This window comes from Eleutherodactylus coqui, chromosome 13, assembly GCF_035609145.1.
Source record: "Eleutherodactylus coqui strain aEleCoq1 chromosome 13, aEleCoq1.hap1, whole genome shotgun sequence".
Taxonomy (NCBI): domain Eukaryota; kingdom Metazoa; phylum Chordata; class Amphibia; order Anura; family Eleutherodactylidae; genus Eleutherodactylus; species Eleutherodactylus coqui.
Window position 1 is genome coordinate 118,498,988 of NC_089849.1, and position 23,894 is coordinate 118,522,881.

General features: G+C 40.8%; 1 protein-coding gene across 2 annotated transcripts in view; it reads right to left on the reverse strand.

Annotated features, from left to right (window-relative positions):
* Nucleotides 1-328: 328 nt before the first annotated feature.
* The window catches only part of LOC136588055 (alpha-N-acetylgalactosaminide alpha-2,6-sialyltransferase 2-like), a 62,445-nt gene continuing 38,879 nt past the window's right edge, over nucleotides 329-23,894 (reverse strand). The window contains exons 7-9 of one of the 2 annotated variants that reach the window (XM_066586952.1): nucleotides 15,960-16,043; nucleotides 5,949-6,048; nucleotides 329-1,582 (exon numbers count right to left, since the gene is read on the reverse strand). In XM_066586952.1, coding sequence (XP_066443049.1) covers nucleotides 1,412-1,582; nucleotides 5,949-6,048; nucleotides 15,960-16,043 — 355 coding nt within the window. In that variant the 3' untranslated portion in view covers nucleotides 329-1,411. The remainder of the gene's footprint in view (nucleotides 1,583-5,948; nucleotides 6,049-15,959; nucleotides 16,044-23,894) is intronic. The other variant, XM_066586953.1, reaches the window with a different exon arrangement.

The window sequence follows — 23,894 nt, forward strand, 5'->3', positions numbered from 1 at the left end:
TAACCAAGTAAAGATCCCATCAGGAAACCGGGTAGATATCTGGATAGCACTGTCGGGCCTCCTAGCAGCTGACTGTGTGAATATGTAGAAAGGTAGCGCTGCATGGAGTGCCAGCCCTCCTGAGACTGCGAGCCACTGGCTGCTACAACCGTACTTCCACACAACTACCATCAGTGTTCTACAAAATAGCTCTCCTGCACACGGAGGACAACTGTGTCTCCAGCGTCACCTTCAGGTGGCTTCCCTTATGTCTAATGTAGAACAGAAGGGACAATTGTTAAAACTTGCCAAGTGGAGGTCAACATACATAATGACACCAACTCATTAATAAAATAAATGCTTCAAATTTATTAAAATATACAATAATTCTGTAAATCTCTATATTTTTACAAATATTTAAGAAAAAATAATTTAGCAGCAAGTTAAAAAGGCAGAAGGTTTAATCAAAGATGAAAATAACACAAGAGCACTTCTACCTCAAACAATCTCCCCAGTCCTTGAGTCACCCCCTACTATCATCAATTTCATTCACCAGTTTATTAGCTATATATGTTGCTTGGAAAATGTAGGTGACAACATGGCTGCCACCACAACACCTTGCATCCATCATTAATGGGGCCTATAGAATGATATTCCGGATGGCAATAATAATAAAAAAGCTATATATAAAAGTGTTAAAAATTAAGAACGATGAAGGGATTGTTCCATCAGTACAACCCATGTCCTATAAGGGCATATGGATCTTATACAAGGGATTAGCCAGAGGACGGAGCCACTGCAAACACTATAGGCAACATGTAGTACCACATTTCTCCAGTAGTGGCCTCTGCAGTAGAAACTAGCTCCATTTTACTGGGGTTTCAAATGTTGGACTTGCAGCGATCTACTGATCTCCAACAGGAGAAGCTGATCACCATTGAAGAATTTCCTAATTGGTTCTCTTGTTTTGCAGTTCCAACTGAATTATCAAACTTTCCAATTTATTAGATGCCAGATTAATAAACTTTCTGGATCATACAATAGATTGTGCTCCTTTCCAGACTATCAGATGCTAGATGAAAGTAGTTTCTCTGTACTACATAACTAGAGATATGCCGTTCAGGAAAGCTGTGGTGAGCAGCTATCTTTCCATAATACAGATAAGGAGTTATTTACTGGTGACTTGTTTTACTAGATGGAAAACACGTTTCAAGTTCTTGAGTTAAAAAAAAAAACCTTCACGATTGGTTGTTGTAGGTCAGTCCTCGCTGCTGGTGCAGCATCTGCACTCTGAAGATAAGCCTCATGGGGGCCTTCCTAGTAGGACCATTACCAGACCGACTAGCTGAGCACATCAATGAACTAACCCACCAGTGCAAAGAGGTGGTGAGAGGCTGGCATTCTCTGTATCCATGCCCCAAGGTTACCATCCTTAGTCCCTCATGTAGAGCTTTATCACCCCAGCATTGTGCAGCTTCTGCCAGAGTATTGTTTCTGTATGCAAGTTGTGGTTCGCAGCGAAGGGAACCGGGTAGTAGGTGATATCATAGTAATGGTCTGAGAATTTTGCATAGTTTGGGGTCATGAATCCATATGCGCTGACCTGGTGGGAGAAGAGAGGCAGGGGTTAATCTTAATGTGGCAATAAGAGACCCGTACATTCATGATTTTTAGGGCCCCAATTGCTCTTTTTTGGGGAAAGGCAGTGCCTGGCCCTATAAATGCAGTATAACAGTGCACTCGCCTAATGGCATAATTATAGGGGGTGCTATATCACTGCTGCCTCTGCACGCCCTATAGCTATGCCTCTGCCTTAAGGACCTATCAGGAGAACTTTAACCCTTAAATGGACATTAAGCATGTAAAACCACTCTTGGGCTTTATTCACACAAGCTGGCCGAAATGGATTCCAATGCATCAGTTTAGATGGGCAGTTTTCCGGTGCGTAAACACGGTCGGCCAGAAAAGATACAGCGCATACAGTGCACATTCCAGCCGGCTGTGTTTACACCAGCCAGAAAAGACAGGTCAGGACATATCTCCCGGCTGGAATATACCGGTCGGTCCAATAGACTCCTATGTGAGCCTATGAGATGCTACAAAAGGGAGGTTGGAGGGAGTTTAGCAACAACTCTGCTAATTTCACTCCTTCTCCACCCCTTGCCGGCTGTCTGCAAAGGGAGGGGCCTCTCTGCCCCATCCCACCCCCTCCCATTGGAGGCAGCCAGCAAGGGTCGGAGAGGGCGTGGGAGGTTAGCACACTGGCTCCTGTCCCGCTCCTTCCCTTTGCTGACAGCCAGCAAGGGGGGGGGGGGGGGGAGGAGTTTGGCAGAGCTAAACTCACCTCCCACCCGACAGTTTCCCAGGCTGTGGGGTATATACACCGCAGGCCCAGGCGTTTAAACGGGAGATGCAGCCATGACTGCGATTTTCAGCCGCAGCGCCCGTGTGAAGGAGCCCTTATTCTGAGTTATATTATCATTTGAACTACAAACCCAAAGCCTGCAGCTGCACTACTGAAACATGTTGCCTTCCCATTTTTTCAGCTAACTTCCAACCGGCAAGTGTGATAGCGGGCCATGAATCACAGCTTGATATCCCGCTCACCAACATGTGATTTCCCCATGGATCCAAAGGCGTTTATATCTCAAAACCACTTCCCATCACTTCGGGGAAGTAGCAGTCCTCCGCCGAGGCTTGACAGTATATATAGGTTAGGGTTAGAGATGAGCGAGTATACTCGCTAAGGCACATTACTCGAGCGAGTAGTGCCTTAGCCGAGTATCTCCCCGCTCGTCTCTAAAGATTCGGGGGCCAGTGACAGGTGAGTTGCGGTGGGGGGCGGGGGGGAGAGAGAGGGAGAGAAAGATCTCCCCTCCGTTCCTCCCCGCCGCTCCCCACCCCTGACCGCCCCCCGAATCTTTAGAGACGAGCGGGGAGATACTCAGCTAAGGCACTACTCGCTCGAGTAATGTGCCTTAGCGAGTATACTCCCTCATCTCTAGTTGGGGTGCATTCATACTGCTAAAGGATGCTGCCGACATACCGCTGAATAGGCCTACATTACTCATAGGCTCCCAGGGGAAAAAAAAGAAAATTTATATATATATATATATATATATATATATATATATATATATATATATATATATATATATAAATAAACACACACATTTTTACTGGATGCCTCCATATAGAATATTATAGTCTATGTACAGCATGTGGTATTCTATACAGCAATAAAAAGGTAAGGTAACCTATATTGGATAGATGCCAAAGGGACGGTCTATGAACTTGATCTGATAAATGGGGTGCCTATGTACTTCATCTGATGAATGGGGGTGTCTATGGTTACGTTCAATGTCTATTGTGAGAGCAGTTTGAACGCACCCTTAGGAGCATGGATTATCTTTTACCATTTCCAATCACTAGCGGGTTTTACCACAATTGTGGAATAATATTAGTACAACTAAAGTTCCTGGAATAAGCCTAATGCTGCTTAGCACAAGTACGTTGTTGACTTGTGGGTTCTTCCTGCTTTAAATGTATTTCATTAAGTAAACATTAAGTCCTAACATTTTGTTCTTTAATATTTGCCTTAAAGGCTGAATCCACACCTTTAATTACTTGGATGCATATCTGTCATGTAAAATAGTATTGCTTCCCTTTCAACTCAAAAATACTGGTCTGTAATTTTGGGCGCATGTCTGCACATAAAGAATGAACAATGAAAATGCTTTGTGTAATATCCATGGGGTCTAGGACAGTAAAAGTGCTGATTCCAGCTTCCCAGGTGGTCTTGGTTCTGAAGGTGGCAATCCCAGCTGCCCTGATGGTCTAGGAAGGTACTGAAGAGGTCCATACCAACATCTCATGGTTTTATGCAATGAAGTGGTTAATGTTAGCATTTCTCTGTTGGCTTAATGTCAACATCTCTGGTGTTTTAGTATGAGTGCTGAACCCCCTCAGTGACCTTCACCTGCCCTAATAGGATGTGTGAAAAGGGCTAATTCTGGCTTCCCAGGTAGTCTTAGAACTGAAGATGTCAAAGCCAGCTGTCTTGATGTTCTAGGAGGACAATAAGAAGGTCAATGCCAACATTTCTGGTGTGAGCTCTTTTGTAGGATCACAGAAAAAAGCTAAATGGACCCTATAGGTTTGTGGCAAGATGAACCAAGCTACTAGATTCCCATTGCCATTTACAGAAAATATCCACTTCCCACAACCCAAAAATTCCTTATTTCTTTATTATTTCATAAATTCACTAAACATTATTAAACTAAAACCTACATGAGTGAAGAAATAAACTGAAGCTCTGTTCATTCATTGATTTGCAATATTAGCCCCTAGACCCCTAAAGACATCACTCATGCGGTATTGTGTCAATATAAAAAATACCAGCGCTCCATAGTGCAGCAAGTGTGGGACAGTGAAAGGTAGGAGTAAGGTTACATGGAGGGGTCATCCTGGCGGCACAACCCACTTGGGAGCCGTCAAATATGCAGCAAATTCCCCCAAACCAAACAGACAAGGAGCCTCAGTTAGCCAAAATAGCATAAGAGAAGACGAGTGGTGTAGGTGCACTATAACAGGAGACCCAGGGTAGTACGCATAATTTATTCTGGTGACACGTTTTGGTACCAGAATAGCACCTTCTTCAGGCTAGTTAGATATGTTGGAGGGGGAGAATCTTTTGTATAATTTAGTTGAGGCAGGTAGACCGAGGCAGGGATTTAGACTGCTGCTGTCCCAGTCGGTTTAATTAGAGCTCATTTACATGGATGTATTGCCATTCTGTATTACGCTTCTGATAGGACAGAATAAACACTGATTTATATTGATGTAATCAGGTGAGTGAAAACATTGCAGCGTGTCCTATTTTTGTCTGTAGTCACAAACCTAAATCGCCCAGTAAAGGCTACGAGATCGCATAAAAATGCAGCAAATAGTCATATTTCCAGATAATTATTCCTGCCACCAGTACTTTGAAGAGGTAAAGGAAGCAGTTTGCTCTTTACAATTGTATCAGATGTGAATGACTTTCTATCAGGAATATAATCTTCCGTGAAGCATTCTATATCCGATGTTCATTGAATGATGACTGCACTGTTTATATATGTTTCAATGTATTTTTTATTCGATTCAAAATCTAATAAAATTAATGAGAAACAAAAATGCAGCAAATCCGCCGCTGGATGCTTATTTACTGCCTTTTCACATGTTTGTAGGAGAGGGTTTAAAAAATTGTGACATCAATTAGGCCTTCTTGTGTTCTTTTTTTCTCTCGCACATGTGAAAAGACTGTGAATTACGCGGTTCTACTTCACAAGTATATGCGTATTCACTGACTGAAATAAGCATATGCCAATGTGAATGTAACTAGCTAGCAGGGCACTAATATGGCAAATCAAGAAATTGATCAATGAACAGAGCCTGACTATTTGATCACATTCTTTATTGCAGTGCAGGTTTTCAGTTGTTTAGTAACTTTATGAATGCATATGATGAATAAGGAATTTTTAATTGGTTAAGAGTGGATATTTTTGCTCTTTTGTTGGAGGACTGCACCAAACACCCCATATCTCAACTTCTGGGGCCCCCGACATTGGAGGAATAGGAAACGTGCCTTACACATTTTTGGGACCTTGTACAGCTGTGCTTACTGCCCATGGTGATGAAAGATGGGTGAAAATTTGAAAAGCTCCACTTCCTTCTATGAGCCCATGATCCAGAGAAAAAGGCGTTCCCATTCTCTTTTATCAATTACGTGCAATCACTTGCCTTTGATATATTGAAAATTTATGAGAACCTCCAACTCAAACCCCCACCAATCTGTGTCTTGTTGGTAAGTCCCTTTACATTAGTCATTTATGCCCAAATATATGTCGGGGCAGATAATCAGGCGGTGTATGGTGAAGAGTGTATATGATATGGTAACCATACTGCCTCCCAATGAATTGCTTCCTCACCTGATCACAGGTGTGTATGGCAGCCAGCAGCAGTGAGGCTCCAGTGGACGGGCGATAAATGTCACGATGTTTTGTTTTTAAAATCGGATCATATAGGAAACTGTGAAAGTAAAATAAAGAATTAGAATGTAATCAGAAAAACAGACAGAAGGAAAATTGATGTGTTTGAACTCTGGTGCTGGAGGAGAATACTATGGATACCTTGGACCGCCATGACAACGAACAAGGTAGTGTTAGATCATGTGAAACCGAAAATATCACTATACTGCAAAATCAAACAGCGGCTCTCTTTTTTTGGACACGTGATGCATGCGAACTCACTGGAAACAGTTCTGATGCTTGGCGAGGTCAGGGGAAAGAGAAAATCGGGACGACAAAGAACAAGATGGTCAGATACAATCAAGGCCACCACGAGCATGTCAATCACGGAACTGACAAACGGTAAAAGACAGGAATGCGTGAAGAACATTTATCCATAGGAGTGACTGAAGGTCAGATGCGACTGAACGAATAATCAATTGGGAAAATATTCAAGGGGTTTCTGAGGGACGCCATCCTAGAATACCTCAAGGAGAACAACGGAATAACTCCTCACCAGCATGGGTTCATGAAGGGTCGATCATGTCAGACCAATCTGAGCAGCTTCTATGATGAAGTAAGCTCTAAGCTGGACCTGGGAGAGTCTATTGATCTCGTATATCTGGATTTTTCTAAAGCATTTCACACCATGCCAAATAATAGGCTAAGGTATAAAATGAGAATCTCAGTCTGGGTGAAAATGTGTGTATCTGGGCAAAGAACTGTCTTGGAGATAGAAGGGAGAGGGTGCTAAATAATGGTTTGTACTCTGATTGGGCCCCAGGGTTCAGTACTAGTCCCCATTCTGTTCAATATATTTATCAACGACCTGATAGAGGGACTGCACAGAAAAATATCAATATTTGCAGATGATACGAAACTATACAAGAAAAATTGATACAACGGAGGACGATGTGCGGCTATGAACAGACCTAGATAAGCTAGGGGCTTGGGTAGAAAAATGGCAAATGAAGTTCAGTATTGATAAATGTAAGGTTATGCACATGGGCAGGAGAAACGGATGTCACCAATATACACTAAATGGGGTACTGCTAGGGAAAAGTGATATGGAAAAAGACCTGGGGGTACTAGTTGACTGTAGATTTAACTGGAGTAACCAATGCCAGTCAGCTGCTGCAAAAGCAAATAAAGTCTTGGGGTGCATTAAAAGAGGTATAGGGGCGAAGGATGAGAACATTATTCTCCCACTATATAAGGCACTTGTCAGGCCTTACATGGAATACTGTGTACAGTTCTGGACACCGGTGCTCGGGAAGGATGTTGCAGTGCTTGAGGGGGTTCAAAGACGGGCAACTAAATTAATAAACGGAATGAGAGGACTGGAAAACCCAGAGAGGTAAAAATGGGAATTATTCACCCTGGACAAAAAAAAAAAACGGTTAAGGGTAGACCAAGTAAAAATGTATAAATACATTAGGGGACAATACAAGGATCTCTCCCATGATCTGTTTATACCCAGGACTGCGACGGTAACGAGAGGGCATCCGCTACGTCTAGAGGAAAGCAGGTTTAATCACCAACACAGAAGGGTTTTTTTACTGTAAGAGCAGTGAGACTGTGGAACTCTCTGCCTGAGGATGTGGTGATGGCAAAATCCATAGAGGAGTTTAAGAGGGGGCTATATGCCTCTCTAGAGCACTATGATAATACCGGATATAGATATTAAAAAACCACAGGGGTTGTTGATTCAGGTCTTGGAGGAACTTTCAAAATATTAATCCAGGGATTATTCTGACTGCCATTATAGAGTCGGGAAGGAATCCCCCCCCCCCCCCTCCCCAATTGGCTAAATTGGCTTCTGCCTCATTGGCTTTTTTTTGCCTTCCTTTGGATCATTTTCCCATCACAAAAAACAAGCAGACAACGTTTCAGCCATGTTGGCCTTTGTCAAGCTCTGTAGCAGACTGTAGGACTGGTGTCATCCTGTGTATCCTCCCTGATCTCTGAGCTCTGTTCTACTTTCCCTGTGAAGAATTGTACTCTGCATTACTGGGAAAAATTGTGTGCCAAAGTTTATCAACTAAAATTATACCAGGCCTTGGGACCCAAGGTACTATACACAAGTGTCTGTTTATTTTCCGCTGTGTACCATACTGGTGTGTGGGAACAGTGGCATCACGCGTGATAACTACTACCCCATCATCCTGTTTATTAGCATGCCCTATCCTAGGGGTGTTTAAGGTGGCCCTGGCCTTGGCTATGTGTTAGCCCTCTGGGAAGAGAGTCTGGTAAGTGCCGCCGTGACATGCCAGCACTCACCCCTTTCAGCTCTCCACGTTGGTCAGGTGTCAGGGGTATCCCTCTGGGGTGTTGCATCTCCATTCAGCCTAACATACTATGTTACTATGTAATGAAGCCATCATGATTGATGACTGGTGTAGACCTCCAGATAATGTACGGTACTCTTGGCACCAATTGACACAATGTGGGCATATGTCCAAGAATAACTACTGCATTGCACTGCCCTACATTGCTTCCCCCATCTCAATCCACCACCCAGCCCACGCCCTCCTCTCTGCTAATAAAATCAGATGAAGTGCTCCTTTAATTCGAAACTCTTTCCCGCCTTCAAGACTTCTCCAGAGCAGCACCAGTCCTCCAGAACAAGCTACCCAAAATTATCCGGACAATCCCAGACACAAAATTTCAGGCATGATCTAAAAACACACCCCTTCACGGAGGCATACCATATTCCTTAAACCAAACCCCTCTTTACTCCACCTGATAACAAGCTCCCTGTCCTACTGACTGCAATCAATGCTAGCTGCAACCAACCACACCCTAAAGTCATACCGGCTCAGCCACCACACGCCTTACGTCTGACCATTTTCTAAAAGTATAGCGTCCCCCATTCTCCACCTCACCATACCGTGCACATTTCCAGCCCTCTACCTTCTGTATCACCCCATTATTGGAGCAGGACCCTCACCCCCACTGCCTCCACCAATTGATTACTACATGTAACAGTGGTTTTTGTATCTTTGTTTTTTGTATCTGTTCTCCCCTGTTTTGTAAGCGCTGCGGTATGTTAGCACAATATAAATATTATTATTAATGCCCCCCCCATGGAGAAGAATATAACTACTATTGCGTACTATGTGCAATATTAATACCAGAATACTGCCCCCCTATGTACAAGAATATAACTACTATAATACTGCCCCCTATGTACAAGAATGCAACTACTATAATACTGCCCCCTATGTACAAGAATATACTGTATATACTCTAGTATTAGCCGACCCGAGTATAAGCCAAGACAATAAGTTTCGCCACAAAAAACTGGGAAAACTTATAAGCCGAGCTATATTGGAGTATAAACTAGGTTAAAAAAAACCTCCATACTCACCTCCCAGCCGGCGTCTGTGTTCGTGCGACAAGCTGCTTGAATTCTCCCCGCTGTCGTCGTCTCTGCTTGGCTCTGTCAGTGCTGTGTAAGTAAGCGCTGTGATTGGATTAAGCACCAGCCAATCACAGCTGGCGCTCGATCTAATCACAGTGCTTACTTACACAGCACTGACGGCAGGGGATTTGAAAGCCGAGCAGGGAGATGACAGCGGGGAGAATTCTAAAGCAGCTTGATTGGCTGTGAATGATCGAGCACCGGCTGTGATTGGCTGACGCTCGAACCAATCACAGCTCTTACTTCCACAGCGCTGACAGCAAGGGATGACAGAGCTGAGCAAAGAGGACGTCGGGGGAAGACAGCGGAGAGAATTCAAGCAGCCTGCCACACCGCCCCCGGAGACACAGATGCTGGCTGGGAGGTGAGTATGGAGGTTTTTTTATTTATTTATTTTTTTAAGCCTTGCCTGACTCCAGTATAAGCTCAGGGGGGCTTTTTCAGCCCCAAAAAATGTGCTTATACTCCAGTATATACAGTAACTACTATAATATTGCCCCCCTATATACAAGAAACTACTATAGTACTGCCCCCCTATATACATGAAACTACTATAGTACTGCCCCCTATGTACAAGAATATAACTACTATAATTCCTGCCCCCTATGTACAAGAATATAACTACTTTAATACTGTCCCCCTATGTACAAGAATATAACTACTATAATACTGCCCCCTATGTAGAAAGAATATAACTACCATAATACTGCTCCCTATGTACAAGAATATAACTATTGTAATACTGTCCCATATGTACAAGAATATAACTACTATAATACTGCCCTCTATGTACAAGAATATAACTACTATAATACTGCCCCCTATGTACAAGAATATAACTACTATAATACTGCTCCCTATGTACAAGAATGTAACTACTATAATACTGTCCCCTATGTAAAAGAATATAACTACTATAATACTGCCCCCTATGTGCAAGACTATAACTACTATAATACTGCCCCCTATGTACAAGAATATAACTACTATAATACTGCCCCCCTATGTACAAGAATATAACTACTATAATACTGCCCCTATGTACAAGAATATAACTCCTATAATACTGCCCCTATGTACAAGAATATAACTACTATAATACTGCCCCCTATGTACAAGAATATAACTACTATAATACTGCCCTCTATGTACAAGAATATAACTACTATAATACTGCCCCCTATGTACAAGAATATAACTACTATAATACTGCTCCCTATGTACAAGAATGTAACTACTATAATACTGTCCCCTATGTAAAAGAATATAACTACTATAATACTGCCCCCTATGTGCAAGACTATAACTACTATAATACTGCCCCCTATGTACAAGAATATAACTACTATAATACTGCCCCCCTATGTACAAGAATATAACTCATATAATACTCCCCCCTATGTACAAGAATATAATTACTATAATACTGCCCCCTATATACAAGAATATAACTACTATAATACTGCCCCTATGTACAAGAAAATAACTTCTATAATACTGCCCCCTATGTACAAGAATATAATGACTATAATACTGCTCCCTATGTACAAGAATATAACTACTATAATACTGCTCCCTATGCAAAAGAATATAACTACTATAATACTGCCCCCTATGTACAAGAATATAACTACTATAATACTGCCCCCTATGTACAAGAATATAACTCATATAATACTCCCCCCTATGTACAAGAATATAATTACTATAATACTGCCCCCTATATACAAGAATATAACTACTATAATACTGCCCCCTATGTACAAGAATATAACTGCTATAATACTGCCCCTATGTGCAAGACTATAACTACTATAATACTGCTCCTTACGTAAAAGAATATAAGTACTATCATACTGCCCCCTATGTACAAGAATTTAACTAATATAATACTGCCACCCTATGTACAAGAATATAACTACTATAATACTGCCCCCTATGTACACGAATATAACTACTATAATACTGCTCCTATGTACAAGAATATAACTACTATAATACTGTCCCCTATGTACAAGAATATAACTACTATAATACTGCCCCTATGTACAAGAATATAACTACTATAATACTGCTCCTATGTACAAGAATATAACTACTATAATACTGCCTCCTATGTACAAGAATATAACTACTATAATACTGCCCCCATATGTACAAGAATATAACTACTATAATACTGCTCCCTATGTACAAGAATATAAGTACTATAATACTGTCCCCTATGTAAAAGAATATAACTACTATAATACTGCCCCTATGTGCAAGACTATAACTACTATAGTACTGCCCCCTATGTACAAGAATATAACTACTCTAATACTGCCCCCTATGTACAAGAATATAACTACTCTAATACTGCCCCCTATGTACAAGAATATAACTACTCTAATACTGCCCCCTATGTACAAGAATATTACTACTCTAATACTGCTCCCTATGTACAAGAATATAACTACTCTAATACTGCCCCCTATGTACAAGAATATAACTACTATCATACTGCCCCCTATGTACAAGAATTTAACTACTATAATACTGCCCCCTATGTACAAGAATATAACTATTATAATACTGCCTCCTATGTACAAGAATATAACTTCTATAATACTGCCCCTATATACAAGAAAATAACTACGAAAATTCTGTCCCCTATATACAAGAATATAGCTACTATAATACTGCCCCCCTATGTACAAGAATATAACTACTATAATACTGCCTCCTATATATATACAAGAATATAATTACTATAATACTGCCCCTTATGTACAAGAATATAACTACTATAATACTGCCCCCCATGTACAAAAATATAACTACTATAATACTGCTCCCCATGTACAAGAATATAACTACTATAATACTGCTCCCTATGTACAAGAATATAATTACTATAATACTGCCCCCTATATACAAGAATATAACTACTATAATACTGCCCCTATGTACAAGAATATAACTACTATAATACTGCCCCTATGTACAAGAATATAACTACTATAATACTGCCCCTATGTACAAGAATATAACTCCTATAATACTGCCCCTATGTACAAGAATATAACTACTATAATACTGCCCTCTATGTTCAAGAATATAACTATTATAATACTGCCTCCTATGTACAAGAATATAACTTCTATAATACTGCCCCCTATATACAAGAATATAAGTACTATAATACTGCTCCTATGTACAAGAATATAACTACTATAATACTGCCCCTATGTACAAGAATATAACTACTATAATACTGCCCCTATGTACAAGAATATAACTCCTATAATACTGCCCCTATGTACAAGAATATAACTACTATAATACTGCCCCCTATGTACAAGAATATAATTACTATAATACTGCCCCCTATATACAAGAATATAACTACTATAATACTGCCCCTATGTACAAGAATATAACTACTATAATACTGCCCCTATGTACAAGAATATAACTACTATAATACTGCCCCTATGTACAAGAATATAACTCCTATAATACTGCCCCTATGTACAAGAATATAACTACTATAATACTGCCCTCTATGTTCAAGAATATAACTATTATAATACTGCCTCCTATGTACAAGAATATAACTTCTATAATACTGCCCCCTATATACAAGAATATAAGTACTATAATACTGCTCCTATGTACAAGAATATAACTACTATAATACTGCCCCTATGTACAAGAATATAACTACTATAATACTGCCCCTATGTACAAGAATATAACTCCTATAATACTGCCCCTATGTACAAGAATATAACTACTATAATACTGCCCCCTATGTACAAGAATATAACTACTATAATACTGCTCCCTATGTACAAGAATATAACTACTATAATACTGCCCCCTATGTACAAGAATATAACTACTATAATACTGCCCTCTATGTTCAAGAATATAACTATTATAATATTGCCTCCTATGTACAAGAATATAACTTCTATAATACTGCCCCCTATATACAAGAATATAACTACTATAATACTGCCCCTATGTACAAGAATATAATTACTATAATACTGCCCCCTATATACAAGAATATAACTACTATAATACTGCCCCTATGTACAGGAATATAACTACTATAATGCTGCCCCCTATGTACAAGAATATAACTACTATAATACTGCTCCTTATGTTCAAACGATAATCACCCTTAAAGACTATTATGCTTCTTCTCATCATAAAATCTATTTCTTCTCAATTTGAAACAATTGAAACCCATCAAAATGTCTTCTCTTGGTTATGGGAGACTCAAATAAATTTCCCTTTTCCCCCTTCTCTAACTCCAGCTTTCTCCTAGAAACAATCCCCATGACTATCTCCCCTAATTCAACCCCTCCCAAACGACTATGGCAGGAAATACTGCTTCTGCAGCAGACTTCAGGTGTTATAAAGTAACTATAAATGGCGCTCATTCAGTTCTTCTCATTTGCTAATACAGTAAATGTGAAAGACTATACATTTCTCTTTTGAAAGAGCCAACGATGTATCTGATGTAAACACAGGCTGCGCGAGCAAATGAGCTAGTGGTGACGTTCAAACTATAAATGGGCTCATCTAAAAAGGACCCTAAATTAGACCAGTGCTTACTGTACCATTCCAGGTCACAAAATTGTTTGTACGGTGTGCTTCCATCATTACATCTGCTGAATACACTAGAGCAAGGGCCCCGGCGATTAGTTTGGTGGGAAATCCCAACCGAACTATTGATGATTGATGTCCTTAGGATAGGTCATTGATAGTTTGGTCCTTCAAAACCCATTTTAATAAATCAGTATAATATTTGGAAGCCCCTTCTATATCAGGCTGGATTCAGATTGCATTTTAGTCTACTCTGAGCTTTTCCATCCTGGAGTGCGAATAGCTGAAAATGGTATTTAAACTGGACTTCAAACTGACTCATTGACAGTCAACTACCATATTGTGTCCTCCAAAAAGACAGAAAGCATGTTAAATTGAGACTAAAGCTCGCACCTATGGTCTCCGTTGGCTTAATTAAAGTCAATGGTTCGATTCAGGGTTCTTTTGGAATGCCGTTTTCGGCTACTCTAACAGAATCCCGAGATGGAAATGCTCAGCGTACACCTAAGAACAGTGTAAATGTTCCTTGTCTGTAGCAGGAATTGAATATAAGAATTCTGGTTGCTAAAGAACCATGGAGAGGGGAGTGTCATATAATGTGTCAATAAGGATCTGTTTGATCTATTCCGTGGTGTTGAGTCATGTTGAGTAATCCACGTTTATTATTCATGTTACGCAATAAAGGAATAAAGAACGCTATTATGTTTCCGTACTAATACATCTCTTATCAGGGCTAAGGGTGTCACATTCAATTGTGTATTATTAGGGCGGAAAAAAAAGATAAAGACTGCACATTCTTTCCCATTCTAATGGAGTCCTCATGTTAGGCCTCATGTCCACGGGGAAATTCGGGCCTGCGCGCATTCTCCATGCTGAATCCTGCAGCGGATCTCTCCTTTCCCGCAGACATGAGGCCAGAAAATCTTTCAAACTTACCGGCCCGGATGCTGCGTATCTCCCCTCCGTCGCGGCCGGATCTTCCTTCTTCATGCCAATAGATGTGCTCGGCATGCCGGCAGCGTGTTGCGCGCATGTGCCATGCACTTCTTTTTAAAATTCCCACGGCAGAGCAGAAATTCAGCTGCGGGTGTGCCGCGGATACAGACGGCTTCCATAGAAGCCGCGGGAGTCGTCCGTGCAGCAGACCCGCAGGAAATTGGAGTATGCTGCGATTTCTTCCCATGCCTGCGACCCGCACGCCGGGAAGAAATCCCATCCGCATGCTTTTAGCTGCCCTATGGATGCTAATACATCCCTATGGGCAGCAAGACACACGGATCTCCCATGCGGGGGGCCACACACGGATTTTCTAAATAAAATGCGCACGTGGACATTGGGCCTTAGACTTGGTGAATTTTACCAGGACGCACTGAGGGTGTTCTAGTAGAGTAATAGGTTATTGACCTGTAGAGTAGTTGTACGGCATTTCAGCCCTTTACGTACGGGTGTAATATGATGCCCCTGATATCAAGTCTGAACCACTTGTCTTTAGGGGTTCTCCAGACGCAATATAGCACAGTATATGCACCATTACATGGGGCAATTATTGCCCGAATTATCACTGAAAACAGCAAATTCACATACATGCTGTTTAATAAATTGTTCAAATTTGTTAGCCTGATGTGGAGCAGTTTACTATTAAAATAACTTTGCCCTCATGTGTATACATTATGTATACACCACGCCTCACACCCACTCATCGCCATTGCATCTACCGAGTCGAAATGGCTGAAGCCTTTGCATTATAACTCTCATTCCTAATTCTACTGAATAATGTTCCAGAGCGGGGATGTACATACATGTATGTATATATAGCAGTCACGGTCCTGGCATGGGCTTATTATATACATACTCAATGTCATATAATGTAGCTTGTCAGAAAAGTGTTTTGAGTGTAAAGAACCCACCTGTTTCTCAAGTATCGCATAAAGTCAGGGTGCAGAATCTTGAAATTTTCAGTTGTCAGGTTCTTGCCAAAATAAAGAGAAGGCCTATGTATAGAAAATATAGGAGGTTTTATATATTAATCATTGGTTATAACAAAGTCATGATAGGTGGAACCCGAACCTATAAGACCTCCATGTGTCACGTACAGCAAGGTGAGGCAAGGTGTGAAGGCTTTCTAGATTGTGGAGTAACTGGTACCCAACTCTCTGAGACACCAGACAAGTGACTATCACCTATGGCCACAAGTCTACAGTAATCCACCTGGCCCTGCACTGCAAACTAACTTGTCCCACACTAGACAGGAGTCTAGTGAGAATAGAAGGGACAATAGATATCGATCTCTCCTCTGTCCTCGATCACTTTGCAGTATTGCAAGCTGTCAGTCGTTAGAATATAGGCTGATTTGTACCCAGCTTTCCTGGGCTCCTGCACGCATGCGAAGCAAAAGCTTAAATCATCCACCTGATTCATTCTAACCCACTCTAGAGCTATACAATATGCATACAGCTGCCACCACCAGTTTCTTAACAGTAAATTGGAACCCAATTTATGAATACGATCTTCGGAGAATATGGTTTCATGTTTAACACAGACGAGGGAGAAAACAGATGGGTGGAGAACTATTGGTTCGTGAAGAGCCAATTCCTGTGCTTATCTACTAATATAAACATTTGCTAGTCCTCCCCCTGACTCCAGAGGGGCTGTAGGACATCAGAGACCCCCTGGGGGGAGGGGGAGTGTAACGGCCTTTGCTGAAGTCTATTGGCTGGACCTGAGGGCTTATTTAGATGGGCGTATATCGGTCGGGTTTTCTCACCCGGCCGATAGACACTGCCCCTCTCTGGAAAGGGAGGAGGCGGGCCGGGAGCTAGTGCATTGAGCTTCCGCCGCCTTTCCACCCTCTCTTCGCCCCTCACCACTGTTTGCAATGGGAGGGGTGGGATGGGCAGAACTTAGCTCTGCCCCCATCCCAGCCCTCCATTGCAAACAGTAGCGAGGGGCAGAGAGGGGGCGGGAGCTCAATTCACTAGTTCCCATCCCACCTTCTCGCCTTGCAGAGAGGGGCAGCGTATATCGGCCAGGCGTGAAAACTCAACTGATATACCCCTGTCTAAATAAGCCCTGAAGGGTAAATAAACGCAAAGAAGCACAATCTGTGAACATGGTTTACCAGACGATTCGCATGAACATCGATGGCCGGAACCCACGATCTCTTCTGGACCAAAACTGTACTAATGCATAAAGAACTGTAATGAATTCCGGACCCAACAAGAGTCTATTATGCAACTTATCACAAACTGCACCTCCCCGTACACTAAAACAGGAGCTGGAGGTGGTGATCCATTACCAGAATTGATGAATCTTTTAAGCAGAGATTTGTGAAAAACATTGGTAATTTTCGTTGCACTGGGAATTTCTAACTGAAAAGCGACCGCACTAATCTTCTAAATGATTTTAAAAGGAACGATAAATCGCGGGTCTAGTTTAAAGGACAGTTGCCTGAGTCTAGTATTTCTGGTAGACAATCAAACCAAGTCTCCAACACAGAATACCGCCCCCTCAGAACAATGACTATCTGCTACCCAACTGAATGCCGAACTGAACGCTGTAGATTTCCCTGAACCTCAGCCCATCCTGCCTTGACATAAGAACAGAACTTATTAGCTCCTGATACATGTGAAACATGCTTGGGAAAGGGGCCAAAACATGGGTGGAATCCGTAATTACGAAATTAATGCGACGTCACCGTAGACTCCAGCGATCTACTATTTAAAGCAAATTCAGCGAGTTGTAAGAACCCCAACCAGTCCTCCTGGTTTTCTGAGATGTAACAGCATAAATATAATTCCAGATGGTGATTACATCTCTCAGTTTGCCTGTTGGTCTCTGGATAGTATGCCGAGGAAAACGAGAGCTGAACGTCCAAACAAGAGCAGACTATTCACCAAAAGCTGGAAACTAATTGTACCCCATGATCAGAGACAATATTCTCTAGTAATCGATGTAATCTAACGGTATGGGAAATAAACAATCTGGCCAACATTTTAGCATTCGGCAAACCAGGAAGTGCCACAAATTTGCACATTTTGCTAAAACGATCCACTACCACCCAGACGACAGTGTTACCTTCAGAAGGTGTCAAATCCATAATTAAGTCCATGGACGAATGAGTCCAAGGTTTCATAGGTATTGGCAGAGGTAATAACTTCCCAGCCGGCGGATTGTGAGGTGACTTAGTTCTGGCACACACCTCACACGACAAAACAAAACTGAATGCATCCCATCGTAATGACAGACACCAAAATGTTCTTGACAGTAGCTTACAGGTATTAATTCCCGGATGCCTGGCCAATACGGAACTATGAATCTCAGCCAGCACCTGTAACCTTAGATGAACTGGAACGAAACGCTTTCCAGCAAGAAGCTTTAACAGGGCTAAATCCTGAACTTTACGGACTTGCTCCTCTAACTCTGTAGTGGCCCAGAGTTAGTGGGGCCCCTCCATAATGTTCTATGTCTGTCTCATGCCATTGTCCTATTTGTGGCATACATTTGATTTAGGTGTATTGGATAGCTGCAGGACTGAGAGGGTTAATGTCTGGTATGTCCTGTCTTGTCTGAAAAATGTACGGTTTTGTATGTGTCATTTGTAGTTATGTGATCGTGATAGATATATGTGTTTGCAAGAATGCAACGCAAGGCAGTCTAGGAGTCAAAGTTGGGAGAGCCTGACACCCACACACCGGACAAGTTGGTCAGTTTGTGAAGTAATGGAGGAAGCCGAGCGACTTCATTGTGCTCAGCCTGGGCTTAACCAACCTAAGAATCCTCAGCGCTTCTGATGAGCGCTGGGAGTGAAACAACCCGCTGCCAAGCGAGAAGAGGAGAAAATGAGAGTGAGTGTTGACTTGTAGAGAGAGAGAGAGAGTTTGCTGGGAGGGGAAATTACACAGATAACTTGGACTGTGGATTGTCTGTACACCCTGGGAATCCTCCCTTTAACACCACTTTGGCTTGTTGTAACTGTATCAGGACTGTATGCTGTAGTTTACGTTCAAGCACTTGCTGTAAACTGACAGAACCAACCGTTCCCGGTTCTGGTTCAGAAACTTAATTGTGTGTGGACTACTTTATTTCATCTGGATGATCCACTGCAGAGGACAGAAAAGTGGCATTATGAGTGACAATCAGACTCAAGGTAACCCCCGGTTACTACCCCTGTGACCCCCAGCAGTAACGTGGTTGGGTCCCGAGCTACCCTGAGGGGAGGAGATGGTAGAGCCCCGTGGCAAAGCCTTTCTCTACCCCACTGTCTCCTTGGCTCAGAGGGAAAACACACCCGTGAAATCAGTAATAAATTCAGGTATCTTTTTCACCTGAATAGAAGCTACATTAACAGAAATGCAACAAGACAGACAAGAAGAGCTCCATTTAGTGATATCCCCCTTCACCCAATCTACTACAAGGTTATGAAGCATAACAAAGGCAACCCCAAAACAACTTGTGTAGGAAGAGATTCCTTGACATATAATGTAATCATCTCTGTATGGAATAACCCAATCTTCAAAAAAACATTTGGCACACAGAACCTCAGACTTCTCTGAGGTAACGGAGAGGCATCAATGGCGGACACAGGAATAGGAAAATCTAAAGAATTCATCTCTAAGCCTAAACATTTGACCACATCCTGATGTACGAGGGGCTGCTGATAAGTCTTTGGCTTTGTGTTCTTTTTTTGTTTCTATGGTAACAAATGTTACATCACATGAAAGCCTTATGTGTCTAATATATGTTTTCAAAATGCTGTGTTTGTAGCTTATGGCAACAGTGATCTAGGCACGCGGGAAAACAAAATGGCGGAGTCTAAGGCGATATTCACAGCAAATGAGAACAGAGGAGTGATAAAATTATTGTTTTTGCAAGGAAAGTCTGCGAAGGATATTCATTGTGATATGTCGCAGACATTGGGGGATCAATGCTCTTCATATTCTACAGTTATGAACTGGGTTGCCAAATTTAAAACGGGCCACTTCTGCACCAATGATGAGGAACGTCCTGGACGACCGAGAGAGGTTGTTGTTTCGAAGATCGTCGATGCTGTGCACAGCCTCATACTGGAGAATCGGCCAATTTCAGCTAAAGGAATAGCAGACATCATGGGGATTTATCGTGAACGTGTTTGTGTCATTATCCATGAACATTTGAACATGAAGAAGCTATCTGCAAAGTGGGTCCCCAAATGTTTGACAACAGATCAGAAAAGCATGCGAGTGAAAACTTCCCGGTCCATTTGTCAGTGTGTCCGGACTGATAACTTCCTGGATCGACTGGTTACTATGGATGAGACCTGGATTTATTTGTATGATCCTGAAACCAAGGAGCAGTCAAAAGAGTGGAGGCACAGTGGCTCTCCTCCCCCAAAGAAGTCCAGGGTGCAAAAATCAGCCACTAAGGTGATGGCGTCTGTGTTCTGGGATAAGCAGGGCGCGCTGCTGGTGGACTACCTTCAAATTGGTTCCACCATCAACGCAAGGTATTACATTGAACTTTTGGACCAATTGAAGGCAGCTCTGAAGGCCAAAAGGCGTGGCAAGCTGTCCAAAGGAATCTTGTTCCTGCAAGACAATGCCTCCGCTTACACTACACAAGCGACCACGGCAAGACTGGTGGAGCTAGGCTTCCAACTGGTTGGCCACCCACCTTATTCACCAGACCTAGCTCCCTCTGACTATCATCTGTTTCCAAACCTAAAGAAACACCTCAAGGGGACTAAATTTCATACCATTTCTGATGCCATGGCTGCTATGGATGACTGGTTTGAGGCACAACCGAAATCCTTCTTTTTATCTATCCTTCTATCTCATATCTATCTCTCTATCTTCTGTCTATCTCCTATCTATCTCTTATCTATCTCTCTATCTATCGGTCTCCTATCTATCTATCTATCTATCTATCTATCTGTCTCCCATCTGTCTATCGCCTGTCTATCTCCTATCTATCTGTATATCTATCTATCTCCTATCTATCTATCTCATATCTATTTATCTCATATCTATTTATCTGTCTATCTATCTATCTTCCATCTATCTATATACTATCTATCTATCTGTCTCCTATCTATCTCATATCTATCTTTTTATCTATCTCATATCTCTCTATCTATTTATCTATCTCTCTATCTTCTGTCTATCTCTCTCCTATATATCTATCTATCTATCTCATATTTATCTATCTTATATCTATCTATCTCTCCCATCTGTCTATCTCCTATCTATCTATCACCATATCTATCTATCTATCTATCTATCTATCTATCTATCTATCTATCTATCTGTCTCTTATCTCATATCCTTTTATCTCATATCTATCCATCTATCTATCTATCTCATATCTATCTGTCTCCTATCTATCTATCTATCTATCTATCTTTCTCCTATCTCATATCTATCTCTCCCCTATCTATCTATCTATCTATCTATCTATCTATCTATCTATCTATCTATCTATCTATCTATCTATCTATCTATCTGTCTCTTATCTCATATCCTTTTATCTCATATATATCCATCTATCTATCTATCTCATATCTATCTGTCTCCTATCTATCTATCTATCTTTCTCCTATCTCATATCTATCTCTCCCCTATCTATCTATCTATCTATCTATCTATCTATCTATCTATCTATCTCCTATCCTATCTATCTATGTATCTATCTGACTCCTATCTATCTTTTTAGCTATCTCATATTTGTCTATCTATCTCATATTTATCTATCTATCCATCCATCTGTCTATATCCTATCTATTTATCTATCTCATATCTATCTCTCTATCTTCTGTCTGTCTATCTCCTATCTATCTCTTATCTATCTCTCTATCTATCGGTCTCCTATCTATCTCCTATCTATTTATCTCTTTATCTATCTATCTCATATCTATTTATCCCATATCTATTTATCTCTCTATCTATCTGTCTCTTATCTCATATCCTTTTATCTCATATCTATCCATCTATCTATCTCTCTATCTATCTCCTATCTATCTCCTATCTATCTTTTTATCTATCTCATATCTCTCTCTATCTATCTATCTCATATCTATCTCTCTATCTTCTGTCTATCTATCTCCTATATATCTATCTATCTCATATCTATCTATCTCTCTCTCTATCGGTCTCCTATCTATTTATCTATCTATCTATCTATCTATCTATCTCATATCTATCTATCTGTATATCTATCTCCTATCTATCTATCTCCTATCTATCTATCTCGCTATCTATCTCATATCTATTTATCTCATACTATTTATCCCTCTATCTATCTATCTGTCTCTTATCTCATATCCTTTTATCTCATATCTATCCATCTATCTATCTATCTATCTATCTATCTATCTATCTCATATCTATCTATCTATCTCCTATCTATCTCATATCTATCTATCTCATATCTATCTATCTATCTCCTATCTATCTATCTATCTATCTATCTATCTATCTATCTCATATCTATCTATCTTATATCTATCTCTTTATCTATCTCTCTCTCCCATCTGTCTATCTCCTATCTATCTATCTCCATATCTATCTATCTATCTATCTATCTATCTATCTATCAGTCTCTTATCTCATATCCTTTTATCTCATATCTATCCATCTATCTATCTCATATCTATCTGTCTCCTATCTATCTATCTATTTCACATCTATCTATCTATTTATCTCATATCTATTTATCTCTATCTAGGAAAGATGTTACAGTATTGGAGGGGGTTCAAAGAAGAGCAACTAAACTAATACATGGAATGAAGGGACTGGAATACCCAGAGAGGTTATAAAAAATGGGGATTATTTACTCTAGAAAAAAGACGGCTAAGAGGCGACCAAATAACTATGTATAAATACATGAGGGGACAATACAAGGATCTCTCCCATGATCTGTTTACACCCAGGACCGCGACGGTAACAAGAGGACATCCGTTACGATTAGAGGAAAGCAGGTTTCATGACCAACATAGAAGGGGATTCTTTACTGTAAGAGCAGTTAGACTGTGGAACTCTCTGCCGGAGGAAGTGGTGATGGCAAAATCCATAGAGGAGTTTAAAAGGGGACTTGATGTCTTTCTGGAGAGGAAGGACATTATAGGTTATAACTTATAAATCTTAGGTTAATAATTGTTAATCCGGGTATACAGGCAGGTAGGAACTGTTAGGGGTTGATCCAGGGAACAGTCTGATTGCCATTAGGGAGTCGGGAAGAAATTTTTTCCCCAAAAGGGATATCTGGCTTCTGCCCTTGGGGTTTTTTGCCTTCCTCTGGATCAACACAGGAGAATAGACAGGCTGGACTAGATGGACATTGTCTTCATTCAGCCTAACGAACTATGTTAATAACGGTATGTTACTCTCTATCTCCTATCTCATATCTATCTATCTATCTATCTATCTATCTCTTATCTCATATTTTTTTATCTCATATCTATCCATCTATCTATCTCATATCTATCTATCTATCTCCTATCTATCTATATACTATCTATCTGTCTGTCTCCTATCTATTTATCTATCTCATATCTATTTATCTCTCTATCTCTCTATCTATCTATCTGTCTGTCTCCTATCTCATATCTATCTCTTTATCTATCTATCTATCTATCTATCTATCTATCTATCTATCTCATATCTATCTCTTTATCTGTCTATCTATCTGTCTCCCATCTATCTCTCTATCTATCTATCTGTCTGTCTCCTATCTCATATCTATCTCTTTATCTATCTATCTATCTATCTATCTATCTCATATCTATCTCTTTATCTGTCTATCTATCTGTCTCCTATCTATCTATCTATCTATCTATCTATCTATCTATCTATCTATCTATCTATTATCTC